Source organism: Varroa jacobsoni, unplaced genomic scaffold (assembly GCF_002532875.2).
Source record: "Varroa jacobsoni isolate VJ856 unplaced genomic scaffold, vjacob_1.0 scaffold_1080, whole genome shotgun sequence".
Classification (NCBI taxonomy): domain Eukaryota; kingdom Metazoa; phylum Arthropoda; class Arachnida; order Mesostigmata; family Varroidae; genus Varroa; species Varroa jacobsoni.
The window spans coordinates 243,111-261,828 of record NW_019213982.1 but is presented as its reverse complement, the minus strand read 5'-3'; the positions used below and the strand labels follow the sequence as shown (position 1 = coordinate 261,828).

The window sequence follows — 18,718 nt, the reverse complement described above, 5'->3', positions numbered from 1 at the left end:
GGACAGCACAGTCTGAACCTGAGCCAGTATTGTTAACTGAAGTTTTAAAATAAACGGTGTTTCACAAAATGTGTACGCAGTCGCAATGGTTGTAACTGCAGTTTTTATTCACATAAAATTAGTACTTAAATTGCAAAAGAATCTACTCCAAATATATAACGTAACGTTTTATTCTATCGCAAATGTTATCGTTATTACCGAATTATTACCGTTCTGGTCAATATAGTGCTGATATCGATGGATTTCTGCACTACATTCCATATTATGGCGCATTCCTGCTTAACTTTTTTTAAAGTGTCATCAGCTTTCTAGCGTGAACTTTATCGTTAAAATATCCCTACTATAAAAAATCCACTAACATTAAGTCTGCAGAACCGGCAGGGTGTTCTATGGGACCTCATTATCCAACCCAACTGTTTGAAAGGTTCTCATCAAGATAAGCATTTACATAACGATGATAATCTGTAGGTACTCCGTACAGTTGGAAATCAATGTTATCATCTTCACCAAACTTCTTTGGATGCGGAGTAATTTTAAGTAACTGGAACCAACTACTGAATAATATCAAAAATTATGTTGTTCTCGTTTGCTTCAAATGGGGCATCACACTATGACTCCTAGTAGTTGTTCCCGCATAACATATGGGTTTGCAGCTATCCAGTAAATGCATAATGATCGATCGTGCTATTTAGTTTAAATATAGCCTTACAGCTCCATACAGTCTTCCCTGGATACTGTGCATCGTGCTCACATTTTTTCAAGTACCGTTCTCAAGACCGTGCTCTTTTATTCGGATTACCTCCATCGATGTACTATAGTTAGCATATAGCTTTTTTTTTGCGCCACGTCCTAAAATGTGACGAACACTTGATGCCAAACCCACGGTTTGCTTGCTTAATAGACTGTTCGATGTTTCGCTACGAATTTCGAGTACATTTTTTGTCTGATACTCTTTTTTCCTGCACGTTATATATAAGCATTTCGAACCGTTTAAAATCCATGTAAAATTTATTTTTTAAGTCGCGTAAGTGGATTCGCTTGGAACTTCCTGCAATATTATCTTTGTACTTAAGCTGCATGTTCATACATCCAATGGTACTTTATAAGGCATTTTTTGTCTAAATGTTAAACGTTAAATTAATGAAAAAAAAAGAATAGAAGGCCCGTGAGCGAGATCCATTAAGCAGCGAACACGTTCTTTTTGAGAAATCTTGTATATTAATTAAACTCAATACATGATGTATATAATGTGTTTTATGGCATATGGAGAGTCTAAAATGGTATAAACAACAAGATTTCGTCTAAATTGAAAAGTTCAAGTTGAAAGGCGGAGGCTAAATAATGAATAGGCGAATGACTGTTGCATGTAGAATAGCATTTATTCACTCCATTCCACTATTCCATTCTTTTTGCTATTGGTGGCACGCGAACGATATCTTCTTTAGCTCTGCAGGACGACATCTTGTCTCTTCCTTCATTTTTCTGCTTTGCCGTTTTTTTTTTGCTAACATCTTAAATTATGGATGTTTTTTTCTGTGTTTTTCGTTTTCATCTGAGTATTAAAATACATGCTCATCTTCTTCCCCACCAACAGTTTGTCTGTTTTCACTATTTACTTTTCTCCACTTGGTGGGGTTTAGATTTAATTCTCTTTTCTGTTCGTCCCTTCCTCAAAGAAGAACAATTATCGTATGAATCCTTCAACACTGCAGCCTTCTTCAACCATTACTTTACTCCCCCCATTAAGTGTCTTTCTACGTACTTATACATATATATATGAACGTGTCGTTTTATATATTCCCATCATTGCTGCTCCCGTACATATTAACACTGGTCTCAACCGCTGCGTTCGGTCTACAGCTACCGCTCCACCCGGTGTTTAGGTTTTTTTCTCCAAACGATATCGTTCCAGCCCCTGGTCACCCCCTTTCCAGCTCTTTGATACACATAGTGCAATAATCAGGTGATAATCGCTGTTTTTTTGCCACACTCCCATATTAAACACCTGAACAATATGAACACGAATCTGCTGTCTACCGAGTGACAGAAGTCTTGTGTGGAGCACTATATGCATGTAGGTCAACTTGTGGGCGAAGACAAGATGGGGAAAACCGGTTGCATTAAATAGCTCTGAAGAATGCGGTACCGCGGATTTCAAATCCGCTAATGGAAAGCTCACAACAGTACACGTATGTGTGTGTGTATTATACGAGCTCAAAAATAGAGCGTACCTTCCATATACATGATACCGACAAAAATACATCGCACAGCTTCCGCAATACGGTTCGTAGAAGGGATGTAGTATAGACTCGTCAATATAAGGAAAGTAAGAAAACGGCATCGGGCTACGGAAAATGGAAAACCACAACAACGACGATACAATAAAGTTTTTTAGATGATCCCTTAGCTATGAAGAAGCCACGAAAGATAATCATTTCACCGAGATCTTCTCATCAATGAATAGAGCGTTTACTCTTTCGACTTCTACAACTTCTAGTACCACTACTTCACATCACTGGACGGGGCCCACAGTATATATATCTATGAAATCAGGCTTTTCCTTCCTTTTGTATCCCCATTTTGACGTATGTATATATGTATATATATAGTGCTGTTCCCTTTGCTGAGCAGTTCCATATATATATATATATATATATATATATATACGCGAAACTGCAAAAGAGATGCTACTTGTAAACATGATTTCGTTCTGCTTCATTGTAATATATTTGCCTGCCCTCACCTCTATGTTACCACAACTGACACCGTCACGGCGATGTAAATATTTACGGACACGCAACCTGCGGGCTTTGGGTTGCAGAGCAATATGATTTCGGTCATGGGGCCATCTAATATGGCACCTTAAGCTATGATTCTCACAGACTCTAACCCGCTAAAATTACTATTCAAGTGAGATGTCTTCCGAATCAATGATCCATCGCATTATTATTATTATCTGAATTGCAATAGATCTATCTTTCCTGTTCTTCATCATTACATTGTACGAGTATACATCATATTATTATATATAGAATAGAGACACATATATAAATATATACAGTCTTCGCCGCGTGCTTGTCGATGTAGCTCGAAGACGAGCTCTTTTCTCTGCATTATTTTTTAATATTACCACCACTATTACGATAGTAATCGTGTCTTTCAAATGATTGTTGACGTCAAATACCAATACTTACAATTTTTTGTCGATTTTTATCATTTTTAAGCAAACGTCCATTCTCTCCCTTCTTACATTGTCGTTTCTTGCTTCATCTATCGATTGCTTGGTCATAATCACGTCATACAAGTCACCACGAGTCGCACGTGACGCTCCACTTCCCTTTCTCCTTCTTCTTTTGTTCTGGAGACAGCAACTATTGGAATATAATATGTAGATGTTCATTACAACTTATAACAAACAGGCGCCATAGTGACGGGGGAAAAGGACCGTCACAAGTGAAACGCGGAAGCAACGCCAAGACAACAGTGACGGCACCTCAATCTTCATATTTACGTCTCATCATTGTGAGGTTACGATTGACCGTCGAGGGATTGATTGATGAAGAAGGGTCCACTTATTGAGGATAATGTTACTATTTTTATCATTTTAAGTCTTATGTTATATAATGAATTACCTGTTTTCGCATGAGAATTGTTGTTAATATGTTATAATAGTCGTTATTAGCATTATTGTTAATATTAAAGTATCTATTTGAAGGAATCTAGTGACAAATTATTAAGTTATTCTCATTTGCTGCTGTCACCATAATGTTATTTTGTTATTATGTCTTGATTTTTCTTCTGTTTGTTTCACCATTAACTCAGCACTATCATCGCGACAATACCCACTTACGTTGTCTGTACGCATGCGTGTCTATGTTTGTCGATCTACCTCCGTCTGTACTAGCTAGGTTCTCGCACTGGAGCCATCTCAACAATACACCGAATCTAGTACGCCTGCCTAGTTCTCCCTATCATTTTTACTCCATTCGAACGTTCGATGTTAGCGCACAATGTTACTCAAAGCTTTTTTCTTTTACATATCTTGTAATATCGTTCATAATACTTTTCTGCCACGTTCATATTGTCATCACGATCCCTTGTCTTCTTCTGCATATGTGTGTGTAAAGTATATTATTGTTTTGTTTTTTATTTTTGTTAATGCTTTGTATATTGTATCACTATCACCATAGTACGATCGTCAGTATCATCACATTTTTGTTTCATGATACGGTACGCATACAAGAATGTATTGTGTCTTCACTTGAATTCATATGTTTACGTAGAGGTTTATATTCATAAAAGGGCAAAATATCTCAACTTATTCATACATATATTTTCTCTCTCTTTGTTTTATTAGTACGCACAATGAGTGTGCAGACTGTGATTGAGGCAATTGCAGCAACAGTAGTTATAGTGTAGGTACACGGTTCGAATAAAAAATTATTCATTTGATCAAGGCGCAAATTAAGGAAACGAATACACTACATTGTTACTAGAATCAATACGACTTTCACGAGAAGCGAGACGAAAGGCGAAAAATAAAGAAATGACATTGTGTTCATCTTACCAATGTTCCTGAAGGGGTTTAATGTAACCATAATATGACAACATATGATTAATATAATTTGTGATATTACTATTATACTGCTCTTAGTATGACATTTACTGTTCAGCTCTATCGAGTTTATTCGATGTACTATATCGTCAGTTTTCTATGCAGTTGTTTGAATTACCGATTTGCAGGAACACAACAATGTTGTTACTTTGTATACGAGAGAAGAACTTGAGGGCTCGTGCATCCATGAAGAGAATTCGTGTTTTGTCAAAGAAGATAATGCTCGTCATGCTTGGCTACAATAACAAGTTCAATCATAGTAGTGATTCGTATTACGATAATAGCAACAGAAATAAGAATGAATAAAGGTGACTCGTTCATCTTGTTCTCCGCTGTATTTGTTGCTGCTGGCGAGAGGTCCACTTTACAACATTCAATCCCTCCCTCGACTGTTTCTTCATATGTACTTGCTGAATATACAACGGGTCCATACAACCTAGATTCGCCCGCATGGACACGAAAGGTTTTCGTTTTCGTAGCTAACGCCATGCCGTCGCTGGCATAAGTTGTATTTTTTGCTCGTAGTATAACTAACCCGTGTAACGTCAACACAATAGACGACCTTTTGACCGACGAATAACAACATTTTGGCAGTCACAAGGAAAGAGTGATTTTTTCGTTCGTGTTACGACTTCGACCGATACCTCTGCAGTGATTTTTTGTGTAGGTATTGCCACCCAAAGCTAGAAGGTGTCGACTGATTGGCCTGAGCACCGTCAAGGCCTTAAATATTCGTATTACGCAAATGTGAATAGGAGAAATGGTACCAATTCAGCTTCCCATTCTGCTAGCTTTTCTCTTAGGACATCCCTGCCGTGGTCAAAGTTGTCGGTTCCATAACAGCTTTCATTCCTAGAAAAAAAACAAAAAGGTTATTGTTATTACTACTGTTCAATATGCACATTTTTTGAATAACTTTAATTATTTTGCTTTTGATGGCTGCATACGATAATGGAAGCCTACATGACTGAGACTCCGCTCGTTTTTATTCTATTAGTTACGTATATTGGTGCGTATTGTTATGTATGATGTATAAGTATACATATTCAAGGTGGCGCATCTGAATTGAGAATTTTTATTTGCTTTATATCTTAAACTGTACCTAACCAAAGACAAGTATTTTACTGACATATGTTGTATATTCCATAAATATATCTGATGATCAGTTTCTTACATAACTACCATTCACAGTGATTACAACTTGAATTCTCAACCTAAACAATTAACTGTCCTATTTCAGAATTTTTTATTATTAATCTGGAAGTAATTTTTGGGTAGTAAGTGTGCACTAAGTGATATTGATGGTTGTAAGCTAATGAAAGTACCGTTAAGTAAGCTACATAGAAAAATTGCAAAGTAGAAGAAAGCGTTAAGATTTCTAAAAAAAAAATACTGACCCTTGGAGCTCAACTGGACGATACTCCTTTCTTATAGGAGAGAAATATTTTTTTTAAAAAGGAGAAACGTTTCTTTCTAAAACGACCAATAATTTATTGACCAAAAAGTGTATTAAAAACGGCTTTTATCGTCATTTTGATAAATTTTCAAACCCTCTGAATCCAGACTTTTTAATAAAAAGATCTTTAATATAGATCTTCTGGTCTTCATGCAAATCCTCCTACGATCCTTCTTGAAGCCGCACGGAAACTAGCAAGAACGTAGCCCCTCAGTTTTGGGCAAAAAAGTTGGTTTTTAATCTTGGTGGCAATTCGTATCGTAGGAAGATTGCGTTATAATTAATCTTTGCTTAAATTCCGAAGTCAATGTTGGAATTTGTTGTTCTTTTTTAGAATAAACTGTGCTTCGCCCTATACCAGGAACAGCGGATGAAAGTCTGCCGGAGACAACAAACAGCCCGGCGAAGTTTTCCTCATTGTAGACCTACCAGCCTATATACCTCAGTCCAACAAAGCACACTCACCGGAAACGTCCCTCTGAAGTTTGGCGCACGTAAGGCTGAGCAGGGCACGAGCCGTATTGTGCTCGTCTGCGTAGTATTCATCAGCCTTGCTTGTCGAGGAAACTGGGACATCATCAGCTTCTTCAATGCCGTCATCGTCATCATCGACCTCCTGTTCCAGAACCTCATCGTCGTCCTGTCCACCACGTCCAGCGGCAAATCCGCTCTCGACGTGTTCATCATCGTGTTCAACAACTTCCTCATGCAACACAACGTCCTCAACGACATGCTGCACCACTCCGTCATGCAAAGGCATGTATTCCTCCTCATCTTCCTCTTCCACAACCTCCTCTTTGATTGCATCATCGGACATGATCACCTCTTCAACAACCTCTTCCTCGTGCATCTCGTCCATGTCCTTTAACGCATCGTTCATAACAAAAAAAAAACCACGCCGTAGATGAACGAATTAAGTACTTGTAGCCACACATACACACTAAACAACTACTTCAGACTTAATCAACAACTTCATTCACCTAAAAATCACTTAGTCCAAGCGCTGAACACTCAAAAGTTTGAAAGCATATGAGGAAAGAAATTTAAATAGCAAAGTCTAACGTGCTATGAGTTTCAGTAAATACTGGACAAAATAGGTTTATAATTACTTCATAGTAAATTTCACGCGAAAGATACCTAAAGCACGACCTGGCTTAGCGAGGATCTCTAGAAAAAAACGACTTAAAGGCGACTGATTAATGCCGTTGTATACTTACTTGCTTAATTTCTACTTCGGCTGGTTCAAAGTGACGTGATAGTCTCTCGACCCTTACACGTTCCCTATTTCCGGAAGAGCTCTGTCCACTACCAACTCCCTAGAAGTGGCATAAGCAACACAAATGCAAAAAAATTGACATTCGTCTCTGAGTAGAATGCGAGAGTTTGTCATCATAACGATATCGAGTATAAATCACTGCGTAAAAAGGCCAGCGACTTAATTTTATCGAGTAAATAAAGGCTACAAGAAGTCACCAAATACGAATCGTCGAGCCTCTAAAGGATAATTCATTTCATGGCAATATAATTAAAGTTATTTCCTGCACTACAGCTGTATGACAAATAGAAATGTCAGACGATTCATCACTATTTTCTCGATTAGATTGCGTGCATCACTTACTAACCTTGAGATCAAAAATGAACTGTCGGTTGTTGGTCTTCACCCGGATTTCATTGTCATCCTCTTCATCTTCACCTTCGCCTTCATCCTCGACAGCCGAATAAGTTGCTGACCCATTCGAATCATGACAACACTCAAAATCGTCCTTGCTCTCTGAGGTGCTACGCACTTTTCGAATGAATTCCTCCGCAACGAGCTGGTGCAAAGAAGCGCTTGAGGACAGACTGCTAGATCGAACGATCCCGCCACCTTGATGTCCATTGCGGTGATGGTGGCCAACGTTACTACCGCCCGCGTGCGGAAGTTGATTATGGTGACCCTGATGCTGGGCCGGTAATTGATGTTGATGAATTTGCTGGTGATAACTGTGTTGTCCAACTGCAGCTGACTCCGACTTGACTCGAACCCGTTTAGCCTCGATATGACGGGGCTGGTGTTGCGTCTTACGTTTAGTTTTTTGAGAAACTGAACTGTCATGAAGGGGCAATGGGATAAGATCGCCAACTTCGTGGCCACCTCCTGTGTTACAACCATGATTGCCAATGCTAGAGTTGGTTGCTGAAGTCACCACTTCTTGCCCTCCAAGAGGAATAATCAGCTCAGCTTGATCTAGTTCGACAATGCCGTCTTCGATAACCTGCTCCACCGATGTCGACGACTCCGTCTCGGAAGATTCGGAGTCCGAACTCGTTGTTGTGGTTTGCTCAGAAGACACCGTCAGCTGCCAAATAGGGGAAACAAATGACGTCGGAGAATTTGTGGCGGCCACAGTTCAACAAATACCTAAAATAGTCCTTCTACGGCATAAATCCAGTATATATGGTAGAATTTATAACAGAAATTTCGTGTTACAAGGAAATATTGTTACCCTTCTACGTGGTTCGCGTCTGGGACGAGAGCTCGTACGGTTCGAGTTGTTTTTCTTGTTGCCATCAGGTTTGATTCCACGCCGATTCACATGCAAGAGGAGATCCGGCCGATCCGACCGGAACGAATCGTGATGAAAGATTGAGTGGCTTGCGGACGAAAATGACAGCAACATCACAGAACCATTGGCGCCCTGACCAGACTTCGAATTCTTCGGCACCTTCCGAAAGCCGTACAAGTTCAGTTGGCGAACAAATGATGTGATATTGTTCGTTTTGAAGAGTCGTTTAGAGGCATCTAAGTACTCCTGCGATAGTAACGAGCGTTGGAAAGGTTATGGTTTATATAGCTAGCCTAACGAATACGCGTTTCATTGGAACTGTTTAAGTTCAAATCGATCAATCTAATTTCTAAATGAAAAGGCAGCCAATCTTTAACTGAAGTAATGTTCTCTGATGATCTCACATAAGTGAAACTTTAATCTTAGCTACCTATCCTTAGCTATCGTAGTGATTTGATATCAGGAAAAAAATTGGTATTTTACCCTTTCGAAGATTTGATAGTTGATCGCAATTGCAGTGCCACCATATATCCACTGTATGGCACCGCTGTTGCAGTCGGACACTATACGCCAGAGCTTGAGCGGGAAGCGAAGATTGCTTAGATTACCAAGCAGCAATCGAGAGTCGAATTCTTCGGGAACAGGCGGCGGGGACCGCGAACAAGTAACTTCTTCGACTGTCTCCACGTTGGAGTCTTCCGTCACGTAAGACGAATCTACGTCAACCGACATCCTCATATCTACTTATTCTTTAAGTGGTTGATTAGTTCCCGTTGTTGCACGTGATTAGTACCGCCTCGGACGTAATTTTTGCAATAGGCAGTTTGGACTGTAATTTTAGAATAGTAGTTCCTTGAAGAGCTGCTAATCTTATCGCTTTTCGTCTCTGCTTTCGATATATGTATTTGTTTATATAACGTACTACTATGTAGGCTTATCCCGATGTGTATGCGAAACAAATGCAATATGTGCGGCCGAAGGAAGCCGCTTAATGTGAAAGTGGTAGGCCTTCGTGTTGACCGCGAAGCGGCCGGATCCCGAATGTTTGCTCTGTTTGAGCAGCAGAGCTGCCGCATTCATCCACAACTCTGAAAACGTAATTCAAAGCAAAAAATACATATACATTATGATTTTAATTTTCTTACTAATTATCATATTCGTGAATGTTAATTCGAAATCCATTTCAGTTTGCTGTTTCTAGTGCAGAAACTAATTAAATAGCTTAAGTTTCAATACAGCGAATGTCAGGCGCACGTCTTTCATTTGCCTCTCATCCTTCTTACAGTGCGGACCTAGTAGTAGCTATAATTTTCCTATTATTCTTATTATTATTATTATTATTTTCCTATTATTCCAAAATTGACCTTTGCTGAACAGCCTGACACAGACATCGAGAGAATTACAAACAAATCAAAACGTAGCTTTAAATATTTCCATTTCATGAATGGGCTCTATGGAATGACTTCGCAGTTATGAACGTATGAAGTTACTTATCATGCAATGAGATTCTGGGGAAGCATCGGCTTCCATGTCATGGTGTGAATCAGCCTCTTGAAATACAAAGTACAGAAGTGTGCAAAGGAAATGGTGTTTTGGATTCTCTAAATTTGGAAATAACTAGAAAGCGTTTAAATATTGTACGGTGTTGCTGATTGCAGTTAACAGCACTATATATTTCCTGAAAGTTACAACGGTGAACTGTTGAGACAGGAATTAACAATAAAAACGCAACTGTGTAAACATAACTCCCTACATAACTGAGGGAAAGAACACCGTTATTGCTTTGAACGAGTGCTAGCGATTGTCGCACATAGCCACTGTACCGTAATGAGAGGCGTTCCAGTGGCAACAGGGAATATTAATATGGCAACCGAATAAATTACAGATCGCGTCGGGTAATCGTGTTGTGACGACGGGTGCGTGTCTGCGCACTGTATTGCAACACGACTTTCACATTGCTCTGCATGCTTCGTGGCTGTATTCGGCTACAATAACTGGAGACGACACAGAAAATGGACTGAACATACTCCGTCCTCCATGACGCCTAATTGCGCGTACAAGGTCGTAACCAAAAGTTGGCACTGATGCACGAAAATGTCAGACAAAAATATAGATTCTCTCATAGGTAACATGCTTTGATTACCAGAATATTAGGCTTCCTCTTAATATATCTACAAATGGAAAAGAATGTTAAGAAGCTCGTTGTCGCCCAATCTCGAGGTGATATGGGCAAATCCAATGTACCCGCCACAGTACTGAACGATTTATTCATTAAAATCTTTACAGAACGTTTCCTTAAGTGTCTAATAATGCTCAGAATTTTTATTATACGGCAAATATTTACGAAGGTATCAATAACCCGTCTTAACTGTGGCACTCAGAATATCACAGAGCTGATTGAGTACTTCTTACGCACGTTACAAGGATCAATTTGGTTGAAAAATATACTTTGCAAACGATGTAACACAAAGGGCGCTGATTTCTTAGATATGTACTTGATATAATCAATTTTCAATTCAATGACCAGAAATTCTATTCTGCGGCGCAGTTTTGAGGCCATATTAAAAATTTATCTCAACTTATTTCATTAGATTGCAACGATAGCTTTTATTGATGCACCAGTAGACAACATGATCAACTAACTAACGTTAGAGAATAGTGTAGTAACGTAATAAAAACGCTGAGAATGACCCTGATTTTGCTTTTTCTCGCTTTTTTTTTTGCAAATCACGATTTGATGCAACCTAGTTGGCATAATAATAACTATTGTTAGTTATCATCATCATAATCATTACTGTTCAAAATAGAACCAGCAATAACTGGTGCAGCAGCAGCGGCTGTAGTGGCCGCTATGGCGACAGCAACCGCTCGTCATTTAGTAGTTCCGCACTGAACGTCGGCCCTACCGACCGAGCGGCCGATGACTTGCCTTCCCGGTTCAGTCCCTGAGCGCACGCAACAAGCAAGACGCAAGAGACGCCAGCCATAGACTACCATTAATACACACATGCACTTATTGGCAGCATAGTGTAGTGCAAGGGACCACTGTTCTCCATCGCGCATTTGCGCGTCGTCACCATTGATGATAGTGCTGTCCTATGCTGCTAATACGCGGTGCCGTTGAAGCTGCTCAAGCAGTTACTGCGGCAAGACAACAGTAACAATAACAGCAAACATCGAGCGCGTGAAATAGCGCTGGCGCCACGTTCGTAAAAGCTGGCTTGGTTATTGCAGTTGCTGTTAGCTAGTGAGCGGCGCCAATGGGGGAAGCGGTTCTATTGTGAACAAAGTAAAGTGACGATGCTGCTGGCGGGCGATGTGCAAACGTGGTCCCATGGGTCACAACAGGGAAACGTCCATCCGCATATCGTCAGCACCAACAACGTAACTATCCGAGCAAAGAAATAGCGGCAGCGTGTTATTCAAGCTGCTGGTTTCGCTGTCTGCTGCTATATAGCATTATATGGGGCTGTTGCCACCTTTGTGTCGCTAGAGTGCACACCGAACGAATTCTCTTAACTGAGCGCAATCGTAAACGGTGTCTGTAATGTCCGCGACAGTAACGCCTTCGCACACAAAGATACGTTTCGAGAAACATCCAAGCAAATAAGGATGCGCAATAATAACATCTAACATGCTTATATATATATATGTATATATATATATATATATATAAAAACAAACACAAGGTGTTGATATCTAGAACAAGTGCAATCGCAGCTCTAGAAGAGGGCCAGCGACATTCTACGGCTGTTATGATTTGAGGAGTGGTCTTTGTTGTCGACACACCGCAGATCAGGGTCACATATTACCTGGCCAAAAAACAACAATAACAACTACAGAACGACAGAATCTACTAGCGCAACAACAATAGTATGGTGTCGTCAAGATGACCGCGTGTGTTCTAATGCAGGAATCTTGATTACAACAGCAATAAGGATATTAGCAAACTCAGTACTTGAGAAACAGAATGATAGTGCATCACACTGATGCTTTTGTATTAAAGTCACTTGAAAGGATTCCCGGTAATTGCTAAGATTTTAATTATCATCGTTCATGATAATCGTAATGTAAATAGAAAAACGAACACTAACGATTTTGATCATAGTAATACAAATTATAGTCGCAGCAGAACCAGTATCTACCCATAGACTGAAAACGAATAAAGTTAGGCAAATGAATGTGACCCACAAATCATCTTCTTTATAATTTTGCGTGCTTATCTGTTATAATAAATAAGAAAAAAATAGCACACAGTGACAAATATTTTCAGGCTCCGCTTATTTAATATACAGATAAAAAAAAAACCTCGCTTTATTTTAGCTTCACAAAATGGAACGACCTTTACGTCAATTATGTACCACAAATGGAATAGCGCCGAGAGGGTAGAACCGTGAAAGATAATAGATGCTATTCTACTAACACTAATTAGCTATACTTGTTTGTACTTTTTTTCTGCAATGTCTTGCCGTAACAGGAAGACCTATTACTTTAGATAGATGGAACATTTTAGCGCAAATGTTTTGCGTGATTTTTGCATCCAAAGATTTGTCAACCCCAACAGTAGCAGCAAAGCACGCGAGAATGTCACTACAGACAGAACAAAAGTCTATAAACATACACGGGAGCGCCATACTGTGCAAGGGTAGCATAGAGATCTGTAAAATACGCATGGACATTTCACACGGAGATAGTGGATTCATCGTATTCGGCGGAGACAGACAGAAAGACAGTGAACGTGAAGGATTGTGTTCGAGCCGTGAGGTTAACCTCCTACAAATATAATTAGCTGTTGAGGTCAACAATGCGCGCTGCACACTCAAAGGGCAACGGACGAACAGCAAATAAAGCAACGAACTGTGTAACGGCTACAAAGCACAGATGTAGAAGTTCAGTAGTATTCATATACGTAGAAGTAGATATAATAGAAGACCAAAGGGGTAAAGCGAGTTCGAAGCGACTGACAAGTGTAGACACCAGCAATTTATGGTGTCCGTGCAAAACTGACAGCCTGATAATTAAATCTCTATATATAATTTGTATAATACATACTGTTTATAAGGTACACTCGTATGCTGAGTGCGGTAAATTAAACCAAAGCGTAGGAGTGCGAAGCCTCGAAAGGTTGAATGAAGCTAAACTAGCGGAAACGATACAATACAAACAGAACTTACACATGTATCAATTTATCTTTAAGACAATATCGAAGCACAAGAATTCAGAGTATCAATTGCATTGAGTCTAATGCACGAGATTATTGATTACGTTATGTACAGCAGCAGCGCCAAACAAGCGATCGAGTAACTTTCCACAATACCAACATGCTTGAGGAAAATATATACTTGTATGTGAGTATAAATGGATCGCGCAGTGGCCTGGGATCGCGCGGTGGCCTGGGAAGACAGCAATAATTATTCAGTGCATAAACATCTGTACATCGTGCGAGACCGCTATCAAGTAGTTAGTATCCTTTCTCGACTATTTACAGTTCTATTGAACAACGGTGTTCTAAATTTTGGCTAACCGTTGCACTTTGTATGCAACATTAAAAAGGCAGCAGGTATATTTGAGAAAACTTGTTCAATAAACTGAGTTTTTTAAACTCGTTACTAAGTGCTATTATTATTACTATTGTGCATTGCACTTATCATTTTTTTAAATTTTAGACAACAACACATTTTTAGTTTGCCTTTACGATATGCATTCACGTCACTTCAAGATTACACTAGTATACGCCACCGGTGCGAATACATCGAATAAGTCACTATGTCAGAAGCTCGTCCACAAGTCGAATCGCAGCGCCAAATACGCAAACCAAATGATCATACCGAATGTGGACTATTTATTATTAGATTAACGAGAATATTGTCAATACGCTTCAGACACTGCGGGTCCATCACAACCGCCACCACCCTCACAATCAGAACGGGACTAAGACCACATATTATAATGAGTCTGTAGCAACTACTGCCAATTGTGGTGTCGCTCAGCAAGTAAACTATTGAGTCTATGCACGTACACACTGATAATGTTGACACTGCTTTCGTAGGAGGTAAACTACCAACATCATCATTGTGGTTGTCACCATCGGCTACGCGCTGCACTTCTCATGAAGCAGCACAATGCATGAATTAAGTAAGGTTGCTTGTACCACCATTCGCGTTGTTGAATGCCTGCAGTTAACTGCTGCTACTGACGTTGTTGTTGTCGTTAGCGTCATTACTGCTACAAGCAGCTGCTAGGCGCAGTTCATTCAGACTCAAAGCGACTGCTTTCGCTGTTGTTGCAACGGCAGCAACTATATGTAAGAGCAGCGCACTTCCATTGCCGCTGCTGTCAACTGTGTATAATATCAATCCCTGTTCGAGCACTGGGCGCTGGACATCACCGGCCATTTCATTATCTCACAATGTCACAATAGGAGCGCAGGAAAGACTTGAACTGGCCACTACTACTTCGATAATTACTATTTTTATTCTATACGGACGACAAGACCGGCCGAGCTAATGACCGAGCGAGGCGAGAACAGAGTACCATTTATACCACGACCGATAATAATAATGTACGATACAAGAGGCAAACTATGGACAGGGCAAGGCTGAGGAACGTGCCATCGCACGAATCGACAACTCGTATGCGAACGATACCTATTTAGAGTTTATGAGCACAGCAGCAGTAGCACCAGCAGTAGCAGTAAACCAGAAACACACACATACACGATCGCTAGTCGGGAGACCAATCATTGAACCAAACAAGCCCGTGTTGCTCGAAGGGGTAGGGGAGATTAAGGATTGACTGGGTCGATCCCGTGTGACCTGAAGGCAGCGCTCATTCATGCCCATTTAGTGCATGAATCATATCGAATACTCATTCGTTTGATCGGATTCCGCCTAGGAAGCCGACCAAGCGTCACGGAATAGGTTGTCAATGTTCCGGGAAGCTGCGAAAAACCACCAAAAGACATGGAGCGTCCAGTGGGCCCTTAGGCCTAACGGTGACTCGTAAACAATTGCCAATGTTCACTTAAAATCCATGTAACCTCGCACGGGGGTGACGGGAGGTGATTCGGAGTCATCATACGGATTGCGGCAGACGTGGATTACGCAGGTATTTCGCGTAATTTCGCTGTTGCGGGGGCCTGCTGCTTTTGGAACGGAACATTCGAATCATGGCTTCAGCTGAAAATCGGCCAAATTTTAGTGGTCATTGACTCGTTAATGACAGTACTCACCTTTGAGAGAAAATTCGCCGGGCGACGAACGCTATAAATTGGCAAATCGTCAACTCGAAATCTGCGTTTCGCGAAAATCGAACGCTCCAAGTGCGCGGAGAGAAGGTGAAGATAACCTGAAGCTAGCGGCGCTGTGCGACCCGTGATGGCGGGTTTCCGCCGTACGATGGCAGGTTGAAGCATGACAATGAATACCATTAAAAACTGCTTTGAAAATACATACAATGACAAGTACGCGCGCATAAGTTAACAAGATATGATAACAAGCAGTTGTGCTAGCGGAAATTTAGCCAATTACGAACGAAATTTAAACCACAATGTCGGCCATTGGCCCGATTCGAATCGTGGCGCTTAGAAGCGGGACGCTAAATTGGCGCCCTCTGAAAGTGTTGACAATGAAGGTGTTTGATTTGGGGTAGTTCGAGTCAATCGAAGGTGCGGGAAATTATCAACTTTGATTAGAGTGTATATGTGTGTGTCGGCTGTTTAGCCGAATTGATGGTGAGTGCTGTGCAGGTGTTTGGTGGCATAAGCGCATAATGTGTGCAGGGTAGATGACTTTGCACGCTATCTCTGATGCATATGCTGAACTCTTGCAAATGATACTTGAATTGTTATAATCATTGGCACAGCAGATTGTCAGTCATATACGCGCGCGAACCAAAACGAAATCTCGTTTTTTGCCATTTCGTGTTGATTGCTGGTTTGTATGGTGTGATGATCCCTAATCGACTTTTTGTGCCGACTCCGCTAAGCTAGTGTATCCGTCTATGCTAAATTTACATTGTCAATTTACTACTCTAACGCAGAAGTGCATGTCAAAGTAAGATTATGGCGCTGTTTATCTGAAATTTGGAATATTATTAGTTGTGGCTTCAAGCTACAGTGTTTAGTTGTCTGTTTCAGATGAATGGAATCGAGAAGATTATACATCTGTAGAAATGACAGAATAAAGCCACATTTACTATTGTGTTTGTCCATTTTCAAGTATATCCACTTACTAGATTTACCCGAATGCAGAACAGTTTTCTTTACTTAGCTAGGTTTTTGAATTTATTTGGAGTGAGGTGCTTTAAACAAACAGAAAAAAAAACACCAATGGCAGAATGTTCTACCGTGTTTAGTTAGCAGCCATGTGTTGAGACTCACTATTGAAACTGTAAAACATTATACGAGCAAAAATTGATGATAAACATCCTACATTGGTTTAGCGCTATACAGATCGACCTGTTCAGGAGAACAATCACCATCGTCGCTATTCATGTGATGATCGCGTGACACTGTGTCATCCCGTCAGCAGTAGTAAGTGGCACGGGTACTTACCTCCTATTTTATTTAATGGAGGGCTACCTTAACACATTAAAATTAAATATTTTTAATCTAATCCTTTTCATTCAAACTCATGTGTATCGCCATATGGCGAATAGATATTAGCGTATAAACACTGCATTTTTCATATGCAAATATTTAGAAACATTTTTGCTACTGACCTGTCATCATAAGAACAAAATGGTTATGCTATTCAAAACCGAGTAACAATAAGTTCGCATTGTATTAAAAATTTTATTATTGTTCACAGCTTAAAATGTTATTTCTCCAGTTAGCACAGAATACGAATATAGCAGTCAGCTCGTCTAGTATACCAAAATTATACATCACTTTTTAAACTTTTTTATCATGGTTATTTTTAATTGCGAAAGACGTACAGGTGTGATAAAAGTAAAATTTCATTCATATAAGCTTATTGCATCGCAATAAAATTCGGGATGGTTAAAGTTTTTCATCATACAATTAATATTTAGTATTTTTGCTAAGTTGCTTTTATTTCTAACAATAAATGAATTCATTTAGAGACCAACATAAACTTAAAACGTATAATGTACGCTCATATTATTATTTAAATAAAAAGTGTCTGTTTTTCGCTTTTACGTAAATTTCTTTATATGTGCTTTAAATGAAATAAATATATTACCGTTAAAATAAGAATGCACATGCAGTTGCATACAGCTTGTTTTTACCAGAACCAACCAGTTTTCCATGTCCGCTTCAAACAATTAAGTTACTGTAACATGCTCGCCGAAACTGTTTTTGCAATCACTATCGGCTTTGTATGATATTGTGTATCATTTATTGTATTGGTGTGGTTTTTGTTGTCATTTTTTCAGCTTTCAAGATGACCTCGTCCAGCAGCCCCATTCTCCCATCAAACGACGTAGGGCCTGTAGGGACACTCCTATTTTTCTCTCTTCTTATGATTGTGTGTCCCATATCAACATTTTTCATTGTCCGTAGCACACTTGTTCACTTCGCCACTGACATGTTGACATCCTCAATTGCCGCAGCGGTGTGCTCCATTTTGGCAGTACACGGAGTCGTAGCAATGTTCGTGTATAAGGCCTATCACGAAAAGGATGACGGACCTTCACCAGCCCTGGTTGACAAGGACAGCAAGGTTCCACAGAAGATCGACTAAATCTACATCGCGAGGAAAGAACTTGTTCTCTATAATAACGCGAAAACGACAAGAGAAAGTTCGACTTTTGTGCTGCCTGGTTTAGAGCCAGATGTCATATTTCACAAGTATAAACCAACAAAAATAGTTTGATACTTATATTTCTGAAGCCGGGTTTACATTCATAAAGGAAGCACCTGTCTGAGCTGGAAAGACAACTAATCACAATACTCTCGTTAACAATAAAATACATTAAACGAGATAACAATATCCTACACAACGCATAAATATCAGGACATTGACAAGAGGTCTAATATAAATGATAAAGCCATTAATAAAGATGTTATATGTACGGAAGAATGTGTGAAATAGCTGAGCGATCTAGATTATCTAAGAATTAAAGCGATCACTCCCTAGT

At 39.8% G+C, this 18,718-nt stretch overlaps 2 protein-coding genes across 2 annotated transcripts; one reads left to right on the top strand and one right to left on the bottom strand.

Moving 5' to 3' along the window:
- Nucleotides 1-1,358: 1,358 nt before the first annotated feature.
- Nucleotides 1,359-15,957, bottom strand: LOC111266413 (uncharacterized). Its single transcript, XM_022843884.2, has 7 exons — nucleotides 15,849-15,957; nucleotides 9,101-9,705; nucleotides 8,558-8,863; nucleotides 7,694-8,410; nucleotides 7,289-7,387; nucleotides 6,537-6,933; nucleotides 1,359-5,467 (listed from the first exon to the last, which is right to left on the bottom strand). Exons 2-7 carry the CDS (start codon nucleotides 9,353-9,355, stop codon nucleotides 5,415-5,417), a joined length of 1,827 nt encoding a protein of 608 aa, XP_022699619.1. The 5' UTR covers nucleotides 9,356-9,705; nucleotides 15,849-15,957; the 3' UTR covers nucleotides 1,359-5,414.
- Nucleotides 15,958-16,200: 243 nt separating this feature from the next.
- On the top strand, nucleotides 16,201-18,660 carry LOC111266416 (uncharacterized). The gene is made up of 3 exons (XM_022843890.2): nucleotides 16,201-16,349; nucleotides 17,060-17,150; nucleotides 18,014-18,660. The coding sequence occupies exons 1-3, from the start codon at nucleotides 16,347-16,349 to the stop codon at nucleotides 18,319-18,321; spliced, it is 402 nt and encodes a 133-aa protein (XP_022699625.1). The 5' UTR covers nucleotides 16,201-16,346; the 3' UTR covers nucleotides 18,322-18,660.
- Nucleotides 18,661-18,718: the final 58 nt, after the last annotated feature.